We start from the raw sequence: 13,978 nt of genomic DNA on the forward strand, positions 1-13,978 counted from the left end.
AGATAAATAATAGTGATGAGAAAAACTCCTTTTAATGAAATTTCTTACCATTGAATGACCACAAACAAATAGTGGAAGGTCTGGATAGTCTTGCCTTATTATTTGAATGTGTGCAACAGTATCGTCAACTAGATGATGTATGTCCGTTACGAAAGCTCTGTTTCCCTCACTGTGACCATGACCAGCTACAACAATAAAAAAATAATTATCAATAACTTAAATGAACCATTAAATTATAATATGAATACTCTTAGTTTGGATACAGTATGATTATGTAACGTCAGCAAGTGTTTAAATCTGTAAACAATTCGAAATGTGCGTTTACGAAAATGGACACAGCTCAAAATGCGTCTTTACGAAAATGGACATAGCAATTGATTGCATTTTTTAAACTTCTTTTTAAATATTGTTCTTTTTTTAAAAGAATAAATCTAAGAAACTAATAAATTTACTTGGTATATTTTATTAACTTAGTCTTTTTTAGAATACTTTAAAAATCATCAACTGTTTTTGTGCAAGGTTGCAATGGGTGCTATAATTTCATTAAAGTGGCAGTGAATTTAAGCTGTAGGAATTCAGTGTTTTATAACTTACTTTGTGGTTTAGAATTCTGAATACTAAGACATCGCTTGAAAAGTTGCATATTTAATATACCTAGCCACCCCAACACCAAAGTCCTGGACTTTGCCCAGAATATATGCTTTGTGTTTAAATAAAAATAAACACGTAATACACAGTTAACGTGATTAGTAGTGAAGTTTTGGTTGACAACCAAAAGGGTGCCTTTTTTGTAGAGTCCGTTTTCGTAAACATGTATTTCAAGCTTTGTCCATTTTCTTAAACACGCATTTAATGCTGTGTCCATTTTCTTAAACACGCATTTAATGCTGTGTCCATTTTCTTAAACACGCATTTAATGCTGTGTCCATTTTTATATAACTGGATTTCGAGCTTCGTACACTTTCATAAACACGCATTTCAAGCTTTATCCAGATTTGAAAACTCACGAAGGATGAATTAATCTTGAGATTATTCCATAAAAATACCCTTTATCTTGAGCCGCATTGTGTAAAATATTTTCTAACAATATTCCAAATGCTATATTTTTCTTTTAGTCTATCTCTACATTCTACTCTAATCTATCTACTTTAGTCTATCTTTACATTGCTATCGCTACATTTCGTCTATCTCTCTCTTTCTATTTTTAAACTTATTAGGCAAATCACAATTTGGTAAAAAGGACGAAAGTTACAATCGAATTGAGATAGTAGAAGTAGGAAAATTAGAGAAAGATGGGAAAGAACTAGAATATGTATTTAAAAATTAATTTATAATAAACAATAATTTAAAACAGATTATATGAAAATAACGAACAAAAAAAACTAAAAACAAACATTTATGAATGAACAAAATTGTCTAATATAACTTAAACTTAACTTTTTTTTGAAAAAAGCAACCTAAAATCTAACTTTAAGGAATTTGTTGATAATGTTCCGTTTGTCAAGAGTAAAGCAAAGAAAATCATTCGTTTAAGTAATGCAATGAAAAGGATGTTCGTATAATTTTCGATAATTTTATTTTTCTGTAAATAAAAACCCATTGCACGAGAAAAAAAATTTATTCAATGCATTGTACATTTTTTAAAGCATAATCTATTATCTTAAAAGGTACAACATCACTTGTAAGGAAACCATGAATATAAGGCTTCATTTGTACAATTTTAAAGGAAACTAATTCATTAGTATTTGAAAGAAAATTTGTAGTTTTATCTGTAGATTATTAGCTATCTGCACCTATGATAGACTCGATAAAACAAACTATAAAACGTTGAAGTCTAGCTATAAGTTTAATCTGGAATCTGGGAAAATCAGCCGCAATTTTGGAAATTTGGCCCAATAGTCTGGTCAGGAGAGAGCTCCAAAGTTTGGATTAACGAATTTTATAATTGTGTACAAAAATCTTTCAATTCACTTAAAAAGTTCTCGAGATATAGCGAAATACGCTGAAAGTAAATGTAACATTAGTGATCCAAACTTTGGAGCCATCCCCTGATCTAACTACAGAGACCATATTTCCCAGATTGCGGCTACTCCCTATACTTTGGGATTAGAAATCCGAATCCGTTAAAAAACCGGTATGTTTATTCAGAGAAAGTATGTTTTTGTGTCTGATTTCGTAACTTAAAATAAAAAGAAGAAATCGTACTTTTAGAATTCAATTTCTCAGGAACTATTCGACCGCTTTTTCTCAAGTTTAAATTAAGCGATGTAAATTACATTCTTTAAAACCATGTAAAAAATTATATACTTTACAATTAAATTTTTTTTTACCATTATTAAAAAAAATAATAAATATATACTAAATGTTATTTTTATGGAATCATCTTAGATAAACGAATTTTATAATTCTATGCCGAAATTTTTCAATTCGCTTATAAAGTTCTCGAGATATGACAATATATCCAAAAAGTAAAATTAAAATTTTGGGTCCAAATTTTGGAGCGCTTTCCTAACCTAACTATTGAGACCATATTTCCCAGATTGCAGCTACTCCCTATACTTAGGGGGTCTGAAATCCGAATCTATAAAAAAAAAAGCATTTTTATTCAGAGAAGGTTTGTTTTTCTGCCGGATTTCGTAACTTAGAATATCGTCTGCAGTAATTAATTAGCATATTTGAAGTCACCCTGTCGGACCACTACGATTGAGTTGTAGAACGTGAAGATCCGATCATTAAATCAATAGTTATTCAGAATAATCAGTTTTGTTTTTCTTGCGCACAATACGTAGCTTTTATGTATAGACTTAGAATTTTCTGTTAAAAGTATTTTCGTGACCTTGACATTGACCTTAAAAATCTCTAATGCATAAATGAAATCTAAAAATTAAGGACCACTTCCTGATTCAATATTTCCGAATTGCTGTAACAAAATCTGAAATCAGTTCAATTCCACAGACTGGATGCGATTTATTAGACTTATATGAAACTTATAGAAATGTAATTTTACTCAAATATGAATGATTTTAAGGGAATATTTTTGAAACAAAAATGTGTTTCCATAAATAGTGAAATAAAATTCAGCCATTATATTAGTTATTTTGTTTACGAACACTAATATGCTTGTTCAAGGACATTTTTATGTTCGATTAAGCAGATAAGATTATTATATAGATATACTTATAAAACTTCCTGAAAAACGCCTCCATGGATAGTTTTAGCTTTATCATTTGCCATTAAATTTGTCTTTCGTTAAAAAAATATCGCAATTAAGAAAATCATTTATACATTACCTCTACTATATATTCAAAAATCATCATGTTTCAGAAAATTGAGGAAAAGGAGCAGTTAAAAAAGATGACGTGGTTAAAATTTCCGATAAATAGATTCCCCAAAATAACGTGCGTCATCACGTGCTTAGAACTTATTTATAAACTAGTTAAGCCAAGTCATTTCCTCCTTTTCCTATCTGAAATCCTTGAATCTGTTTAAAGAAAACCTTTGCTAAGGATTATTTTTTACGGCTTCTATGATGAAAAACAAAAATTGTAATACACATACATAATAAGCCAGTTCCCGTGATTTAAAAAAAATGGCTTAATGCGGAATAATTAAGAGTAAAAAGAGAAAATATGTTTTAAAGTTGCAGATTAGGCCTAATTTGCAGTCTGAAATTTGAATCCTCCACTAAGTGATGGGGGGGGGGGGCTCGAACTCTGTTCTATGGACATGTAAGACATTAAGTGACATATTGACGAATGAGACCAAAACGAAATTTATAGAACTAATAGCTCAAAATTTTTCAAGTTTTTAAATATTAAAATTTTTATACCTATCTACATTTCTGATATGGCCATAAAGAAAAACGAACGATTAGATACTATGTACTTTTTTACACTGAATTGAACCGAGATCAAAACCAAGTCTATGGGACTAATTTTCAAGGCGTTCTAGTTTCTTGTATAAAAAGTACTATTTTTGTACTTTTAACGATTATTGATGTTGCTATCTGGATAAGTGAAGCAATGTTTCTTATGTATGTTTTTATGTTTAGTTCAATAATTTCAAAAGTAAGTTGATCGGACTAATAGTTTAGAAATAATTAATGTTTTATATGTAAAAATTGATAGATATATACGTAAAAAAAAAATACTTAAATAGGTGAAGAATTTTAATATTAATACTTGAAATTCTCCAAACTTTTTAACTATTAGTCCTATCGATCCAGTCTTGTTCTCATTCTTTCGAAGTTTTAGACTTCTATCTTTTTGGTAAAGTTTCATACAGCACATTTTACAATTGGAGTAGTAGCGCCTAATTACCCCGATAACTATAAAATATCGCAATAAAGCCTTTCAGTTTTTCTATTTATCTCATAAAGATCACATGTTTCAAATTTGAGGTTCTTATCTTAGTAAAAACGTGTTGTTTAGCGTCAATTTTAGGATAATTACCCCGATAATTGCAAAATACAGAAATGAAAGTTTCTCAGTTTTTCTTTCTGTCTAGGAAAACATTATGTAACTTTGAGACTTCTATCTTGGTATTCGCATGTTACTAAGTATCAGTGTTAATTTGGCTAACTACTCAACAAAATACTTTGATAATTACAAAAGAAAGAAATCGAACAACTTTTTTCAGTTTTTCTATTTATTTCATAAGGAACACGTGTTCCAAATTTGAGATTTCAATCTTGGTAAAAACGTTATTCAGCATTACTGCCAATTAGGCTAAATACCCTAATTAAGCCGATGAGCCTCAATAATTACAAATATCAAAATGAAACTTCTTTTTTTCCTATTTATCTCATAAAGAACACATAGTCCAAATTTGAGACTTTCCACTGGGTAAACGTGTGTTACTTAGCATTATACAGTCATATTTAGGATAGTTATACCCTAATTACCCCGATAAATACAAAATATCGAAGTGAAACTTTTTTGCTTTTTCTTTATATGTGATTAGGAACACGTAGCCGAAGTTTGAGACTCCTATTTTGATATTTAGGATTACTGTCAATTAGGCTAATTACCCCGATAGTTACAAAATATCGAAATGAAGCTTTTTTGTTTTTCTATTCATCTCACAAGGAACCTATGGTCCAAATTTTATTTTTCTAACTTACTGGCTTAATGGAAAGTGGGAGAATAAGTCAGATTTTCAGAATATAATAGAAATTAACTTTTAAAAACGCGGCAACGAGAACGCCTCCACGCGTCACGTGTCACATACGAGTCGTGGGTTCTGGGTGGAATTTATCTAGAATTATTATTCGTTCTTTCTATGCGTACTAAGATTGTTTTACAAGCAAAACTTCTCAAATGTCTTATTTTGCCGGAATATAAAATTTGATAAAACTGTTTAATGACTAATATATTTTCCATATTGAAAAGAATGTTCACTTTTATGGTGAATTAAAAATAATTATCAATAATTTCGTTTTTTATTTAAATTGCTAAAAATTTTAATTCAAATATGTTTATGAGTTTGTTTTCGGAATTCAATTTATTTATTCTTATCGGGACCAAGATTTCCATTTATACTAACAAGTAATAGTTTAAAAAAACAAAAGTATAAAACCAACCTGAGAGAAAAATTTTAGTTACAAAATCGATACAAATAATACAAATGTAAAAGTTGAAAAAGTAAGCAATAACAATATGCTTTTTCGGGAGTTTTCAAAAAAACAAATGGTAAAGTTACAAGAGAGTGAAATATGACGACATTTCAAGCTGCGACATTTGTTCAGAGTCTGCATTTTTCACTTAGGAATTTTACGCATAAGTATTTTAAAGAACATTTTGAGAAAGAAAAAATATTTTTTTTCACAAACGTTATAGAAAAATATGAACGTAATCGAGAAATCGAAGCACTGATAGATGGAAGATATTGATCTACATAGCTTAGGTAACGACTATGGCGTGAAGCACAACCAATGATATTATTTTTTTCCCAGGAACATATAAAGGTCATTGTTAAAACGGTTTTCAACGAATTAATTTCTAAATAAACAATAAGGAACTGACAAAGTAATGATGATTAAAAAAAAACGATATTTTCAATTTTTAAGAAAATTTTTTCCTTAAAAAAAACTTTTTATTTCATCAGTTTATCTTCCTATTTATTTTTATGCTCAAAAAGAATTAAAAGATATTAATCTACATATTATGTGTAACATATTGATCTGCATAGCTTGGGTAATGGCTATGGCGTGAAGCACAATCAATGATATTATTTTTTTCAAGTACATATAAAGGTCAATGTTAAGAAGAGGTTTTCAACGAATTAATTTCTAAATAAACAATAAAGAACTGACAAAGTAATGATGTTTAAAAAAAATGATATTTTTAATTTTTAAGGAACTTTTTTTTCTGACAAAAGACTTTTTTAATGCATCAGTTTATCTTTCTATATCTTTTTATATTTAAAAACGATATTAACGATATTAATCTACATATTATATGTAAGCTATTGATCTACATAGCTTGGGTAACGACTATGGCGCGAAGCACAACCAATGGTATTATTTTTTCCTAAAACATATAAAGGTCATAGTCAAGAAGGTTTTTTATTTCTAAATGAACAATACAATAAAGAACTGACAAAGCAATGATGTTAAAAAAAATGATATTTTCAATTTTTAAGGAAATTTTTTTCTTACAAAAGACTTTTTATTGCATCAGTTTATCTTTCTATAACTTCATATATATATATATATATATATATATATATATATATATATATATATATATATATATATATATATATATATATATATATATATATATATATATATATATATATATATATATATATATATATATATATATATATATATATATATATATATATATATATATATATATATATATATATATATATATATATATATATATATATATATATATATATATATATATATATATATATATATATATATATATATATAGAGAGAGAGAGAGAGAGAGAGAGAGAGACAGAGAGAGAAAGAGAGAGAGATGGTTATTGTAATGATAAAGAGAACAAAAAATATCGTTAGCAAATTCTTCACCATGACTTTGAATCTCACTGCACTTGGCGTAAAAAATAAGCTGCTTTGTAAAAAAAAATAATAATTATTATAATTGTATAAAATATCGTTTTGAACTTTTTCATAAGTTTAAGTTAGTGACACTCCGTATTAAGATTAGTTCTTAGCATCCAAGAAAACTCAAAGTATGTCGATCATCGTTGTGCAGTGTATCGTAGTACGTACTTCAAATCAAGTACATCATTATTTTCTTTTATTTCTTTTGAGCTAAATTTGTGTTTTGAAGATTATTTTCGATTCTGCTTACTTCATTCAATCTTCTTTCCGCTTACGGAATAAGCAATCTTAATATTAATTAGAAATCTACTTAAATGCTTTTGAATTTCTATTAACTTTATCTTTTCCCGATATTCCAATTTGCGAATTTTTAAAAGGAGTTAGCACTATAGAAGCGATAATTTCTTATCCAATAAGCAATAAAAGTTATTTTCCTTGGATGAAAATCGATAAATGAGTCCACTAATGATGGAGGACGAAAAAAATCGGTACCTGCTTAATTGCATTTTAGGGGAAAAAAAAGTGTGTCTCATTTACTAAACGAAAGAGAAAAAAAAAACCTTTAATTGATAAAAATAATCTCAACTTTAAATGTGAAATACTTATTTTATAGCCTTTGAGGATTTTTGGAAATTAAAAATTGCCTCCATATAACTGCCTTTCTTAATGTAAATGTTGTCAGAGGAATGGCAAACTTCGAAAACCTCCAACGGATAGCCCGATGTCAATAGAAAACAAGCCCACCCTCCCCGTGGAATTTTTTATAAGGAACACTTTGATCAAATAAACACGTATTTCATTAATAACTGAACAATGAATTTTGATAAAAATGCTTTAAACAGTCAAAATAAACGTTCATATCCAAGAATAAGCTTTTTTATGTTCAATCAGAAATCCTTTAATTTCAAGCAAAATATAAGATTTATTCATATAGCAATACTAAAGCAATACTGATTTTTACACAAAGCCCCAATAATATTTAAATAAGTTACTTAATACAATTATCATGAATTCATCTTTATTTTATTGCACTTAAAGATGATTTTGCTATGGTTAATTTAAAATCTGTCTATCATATAAAATCTGAAAGTTTCTTAATTTTCATCTCTAATGCATCTAAAACATAGATAAAAGTGCTGAAGCAATATTTGCTGTACCTATCTTTTTATCATGTTCGTTATCGAAGCACAATAATAGATAATAAATTTCAGTAATTGTAATAAACAGTTAAAATGTTTCGCTTTGTTCTAACAAGATTCAAAAATTGATTTCACTCACTTTAATCAACCTTTTGATATCACATGCCAACCACTTCCGTTTACGTAACCATTTAATTTCTATTTTTGACTGTATCCGTAAGTAGATTGACTTTACAGTGAAATAATCTGCTTCATGCAGAAAGTTAAATAGATGCGTTGCCATCTATTATAAAATAACTTCCGAGTCCCTCAATCTGTTTCATGCAGAAAGTTAAATAGATGCGTAACAAATCTATTATAAAATAACTTTAGAGTCCCTCAATCTGTTTCCTTGCAGAAAGTTAAATAGATGCTTTACAATAATTCCCTCTCTAAATGAATAAATGAAGTACATACTCAAAATATATATTTATTTTTACACTGAGAAAAAAGTATGGTCAAATCTAACAGAATAAGATAAAATTTACTTTTTTTCTAGATCTAATGGGACACCAAAAAGTATGGTAATTTTTACCGAAGAGAATTGGTAATGTATTTTGATAAAATTAACAATATAGTACTATTTTATCACCTTGCTGCTTGGTAGCAAATGTGGTAAAATTTGGTAATTTCATCGTAATACCTTAGAGCATAGCATAAAAACCATTTATTCCGTTAAATTTGCTTTTCAGTTAATCATGATCAACAATTAAATAATTACGTTAAATATGATCAAAATAGTTAGCAGTCTTTTTTCTTTTTTTTTTTTTTTTTTGGTTAATATACTCACGGCCGCTATATATTTGGGATTCCGTTAAAAGATACTCCTTCAATTAGGGTTCCATAGTCGTAAAACATTGGGAACCATTGATATAAAGAATAGCGATAAAACTATTCGACACTGTAAAATTCAGAATGTACCATGATCATTGTACCATTTATTTGGTAATTTTAACAATTCGATGGCAAGGCCTTTTACCATGTTTTACGTTTTACCTTTTATCTTCATCATGCTTCTTGGTACGGTTTATTTAAAATGGCGGCACTGTATTAATTGGACTCAGGTGACGGTTAGTTATTTCTTTATTAGTATACTCCTTTCTATTATTAGTATGCTCCAGGAATATGACAGATTGGGAAAATTGACATGAATAATGTTTTCAAGTGATTAATTGAAGTGTGTTTAACACACTAGTTTCCCGTGCCTCAGTTTTATGTAATGGATAGTAGTAAATACTTTTATATATCATAGTTTTACTTTAACGTAGCGAAATGAAATTTATGTCTAACAAGGAAAAGTCATAAGTGTAGCATAAAATTTTAATGCTAAAGAGAACTTTCTTTTGTAAATTTCGAGGTGGTTCAAGCCGGTTTAAGGTAGTTCAAACCGGTGATTCATTTGCTTATCATTTTAAAACTATTCTATTTTTGCAGTACTTTTAATAGTTTTTTTTAGCAATTTTTAAATGTTTTGAGATTTTTTTTCCATTTTTGCAACATATATTTTTCTTTTTATTGCTTTATCTTTTAAACTGTGAATATTTTTTATTAAAGTGGCTAAAAAATATCTACTGTATGATAGATAAAGAACAATTCATGTCCTTTTCAAATTCTTTGCTAAAAAAATTCGCAACAATTACCGGTTGGAAATGAATATATAATTTTGAGCAGCATTTTGAAAATTATATTCGAGACTCCGTTAAGATATTGGAATTTCTTAAACGAATTTCTTTCTTTCTCGAATTTCTAAACATACTGTTTCTGAATATTTTAGAAGAAAATTGGTTGAATAGAAACAAAAAAATAAATTTTAACAACAAATTACTTTATCGAATCTGTTGTCAGTGAATGGACTTGATTTATTTATAGATTTGACGCATCATTAACCTTATATGCAAAAAGGAGTACAAAAGTGCACATTTCAAAATGATTTTCGTAAAAAAAGTTTTATGCTGCATTGAATGTAACAGAAAGAAAAATATTGCCATCATTGTTATGCCCTAGTAAAGCAACGAGGAAACGTGCGAATCTCTCGCTCAGGGGTTCTATAAAGGTGGAGATGCTAATAAATAGCAGATTTGCAAAATTTATTATCAAACATCATCATACACGGAGAGAAGAATTCTGTTAATTTACCGTAGTTGAATGGTAATAATATTTCTGGTAAAAAAAAAATTTCGCACGGTGTAGCAATGACATTTCTGGTAAAAGAAATAAATAAAAGTAAATAAATAAAATAATTAGTAATGAATCAAAATATTCGGTATTTAAAGCATATATTTGGTTGTTTTGCTATTCGTATGGTAACGGTTTACCGGAAATTCCAGTTTTTAAATTTTTAGTTCGTAAAAATATACAAACACATTTAGAAAAAATATACAAACTGAAAAGTAAATTGAACCGAAATAGTTTTAATGCCCTGCTCAAAGATATCTTCATGACAAAATTACCAAATTTAACCACATTTACTACCAAAGCGGATGGTAATAAAACCAGATTTTATTGCTGCATTTTACCAAAAATCATTACCAAAGAACTTCGGTGAAAGTTACCGTACTTTATGATGTTCCTATAGAATCACAAACACGGTAAATTTTACTATATTCTGGTAGCTATATTACCATATTGGTTCTATATTACCAAAACCTTGGCGAACAATAAACAAGCCAAGACCAAAACATTACATTTTGAAGTCATTACCAAAACGCAATAATAAAAATATCGTACTCTTTGGTGTCCTCTAAAAGCAAGAAAAGCGGTAATTTTTTACCATATTCTGTTAATTTTGTCACTTCTTTTTCTCAATGCAAGTCTGTCACAGAAAATTCCGAAAAATCATGTTAAAAATTCTTAAGCAAATAAACTAATCAAAACAGAGTCTAACTATCCGGAACATATTATTAGTAAGACTTTATATTTTTGAAATTAAATATTTTCATCATTTAAAGCGCTTATACGTTTGACTGCTTTCCACATATTTGGGCATACTTGTTACGATTTCATTAAAAAACATATGAAATCGAAATAAGTGAGGAAACAGCATCATTTTTATTTTATCCGCTTCCATAGCATTGCTAAATACACTGTAAAATGAATTTCATTTCAAATTACGATAAAAAGTACCCCGGCACCCTTGGTGCATCATTTGTAAAATTAATACTCCTGAAAATCCTTTTTTACCGTAAAATTTTATACCGTATACTTTATAGTAATAATTATTTTACTACAGTAGTTGTTGTTGTTCATTTATGTCGCACTAGAGCTGCACAATGGGCTATTGGCGACGGTCTGAGAAACATCCCTGAGGATGATCCGAAGACATGCCATCTCAATTTTGATCCTCTGCAGACGGGATGGCATCCCCGCTTCGGTAGCCCGACGACCTGCATGCGAAGTCGAGCACTTTACGGTAGAACAGTTTAACGAGGACCAATACCGCATACCCTCGGTCCCTACGCAGGCTGATCCAAGTGGTCACCCACCCGCACACTGACCGTAGCCAGTGATGCTTGACTTCGGTGATCTGCGGGGAACCGCGTCTTAACGATCAGTCTACTGCAGGACTTACTACAGTAATTCAGTGATTTTACAATAAATATTACTGTAAAAATTGTGGTATATCATATCTTTTGTTCCGAAAAATATTACGGTAAAAAGTACCGACATTTTACCGTAATTTGAACTGGATTTTTTTGCAGCTTACATCACATTCGCATTAGTTTTTCTCTATTACCACTTTATATTTTAGAGGTATGAGATTTTTATAATGATACCTAACAATTAATTATATTAATAGCTGCTTCCTTATCTTTATTATGACATTATATTAACTACAGTATTATGATATTGCAAAATTTAAAAACAAAGTTAAATTGAAAAATTTTAATTAAATGCCATTAAGAAACACAGCCTTGAAAATTTTAAAAAAAAGTGGAAAAATTAACTATATACAGTCATCTGAATCTAAAAGCCTTGAAATAAAATGTATGCAATTAAACAGCTTAGCAACTTTCGCTACATAAGAGGACAAATTGAAGATTTAGATGAACTTAATTTTCTGCAATACGAACGTTAGGTAGCAAATTGTGCAATATTACCGTGAAAAGGGTCAACAACTCTCTTTATTGGTTCATCATTGTAACTTCATTTCAACATATTTGGTCAGCGGGAAACCTTTTATAATCCTTTTCTCTCGTATCATCAAATTTAAGTGAGTTTACAAAGAGTGACCTTCCGAGAAGGTTACTTTCTCTGCGTCAGAACTTCTTAATAGACAACTTTATTTTGTAACTCTTATGGTTTCTTCTTGAGTTATTGTTCATATCTTTTGTGTCGAAAATAAAATAAAGTTTTCATGGATAACTTGACACAATTTTAACAATAGTTTGAAACCATTAAAATGACATTCTTCATTACAAAATCTGTTAGCTTTAAAAATCTTTACATTAAAGAAAAACCTTATTTCACCTTATTTCACAACGAAATATAAGTTGTTTAAAAAAATTACCTAAAATATTTTTTAATGGATTATTAGAACAACTTATATTACATTTGCTAAAAGACGTTCTAAAGTCTCGAATTGTGGTGTGAAAAATTTACTGGTTAAAAGCGATATCCAGAATTCAAAAAATTGTACACATTAAATGAAAGATAATAAGTTATTACTTAAAACCGCTTAAGAAAAAAAACTCAGATAAATATGTTTATATTGCATCCAAGAAACTTTTTGATTCGGTTTATAAGTTATATCCAAAATCGCAAAAATGCAATGTTTAACCGTTTGGGCAGCGTATTCCAAATTACAACAACTTCACCGTCTATTTTGGGAACTATAAATATGAACTGTATACTTATCGTGATTAAATATAATTTAATTAATGACAAAATATTCCTAATTTAATTGAGTACAGTTTCCTAATTTAATTAAAGGAACAATCACTAAATAGTTAGCCATGTGTTAGGTGGACCCCTCAAAATCTTACCCAAATTGAAGAAGCTTTTTTTAGGATTAGTTACGCGAATTTGTATATGTATATATATATATATATACACTTGTGTCCACAACAATGAATGATCTATATTTACTTTTAGCTAAGCTAAAATATTCTTCAAACATATACTGGTAAAAATAAAAATATAATAGAAATGCGTAAATTTATGTTTCCAAACAAAATTAATTACTATTATATCCAATCTAAAAGTAAATCAAATGTTGGTTGTCGTTAGTCTTAAAGTCATTATGGACAGGTGTGTGTGTGTATTAATCATACTGTGTAAACATTTGTATTTTATATCTTTAATAAAAATCATTTATTTAACTGAAAGTAAATTAATATTTTTGTGGTTTTTCTTTTTTTTAATTATACGATAACACAAAAATGATACACTTTAATCACGTATATCAATTATATTTATATTTTATACAACTGAAGTATATATCAATTATACAACATACATTATGAAAACACAATTTTTAAAATGCTTGACTTACAGCTACTAGACATTTTAATGTGTATTTTATGCTATAATATTGATTTTTAAGATCATAAAACTTTACTCAGAATTAAGCATAAATTTTTATACCATTTTTACTTTTAAAAGTTCAGTAAAGTTTAAACAAAAGACTAACTTTTTTAAACGTCTTTGTTGTGTGAGCTTTCACTTTCACGTAAACTATATTTTTATTTTTACAAAAGAGGGCAACCATTACAAGTTT

The 13,978-nt window shown here is 28.4% G+C and overlaps 1 protein-coding gene across 1 annotated transcript in view; it reads right to left on the reverse strand.

The window, feature by feature from the left end:
* The window catches only part of LOC107456643 (monoglyceride lipase), a 54,054-nt gene that overhangs the window by 21,966 nt on the left and 18,110 nt on the right, over nt 1-13,978 (reverse strand). The window contains exon 3 of the mRNA XM_016074552.4: nt 49-185. Coding sequence (XP_015930038.1) covers nt 49-185 — 137 coding nt within the window. The remainder of the gene's footprint in view (nt 1-48; nt 186-13,978) is intronic.

This window comes from Parasteatoda tepidariorum, chromosome 11, assembly GCF_982258835.1.
Source record: "Parasteatoda tepidariorum strain Cologne lab strain chromosome 11, Ptep-v5.0, whole genome shotgun sequence".
Lineage (NCBI taxonomy): Eukaryota > Metazoa > Arthropoda > Arachnida > Araneae > Theridiidae > Parasteatoda > Parasteatoda tepidariorum.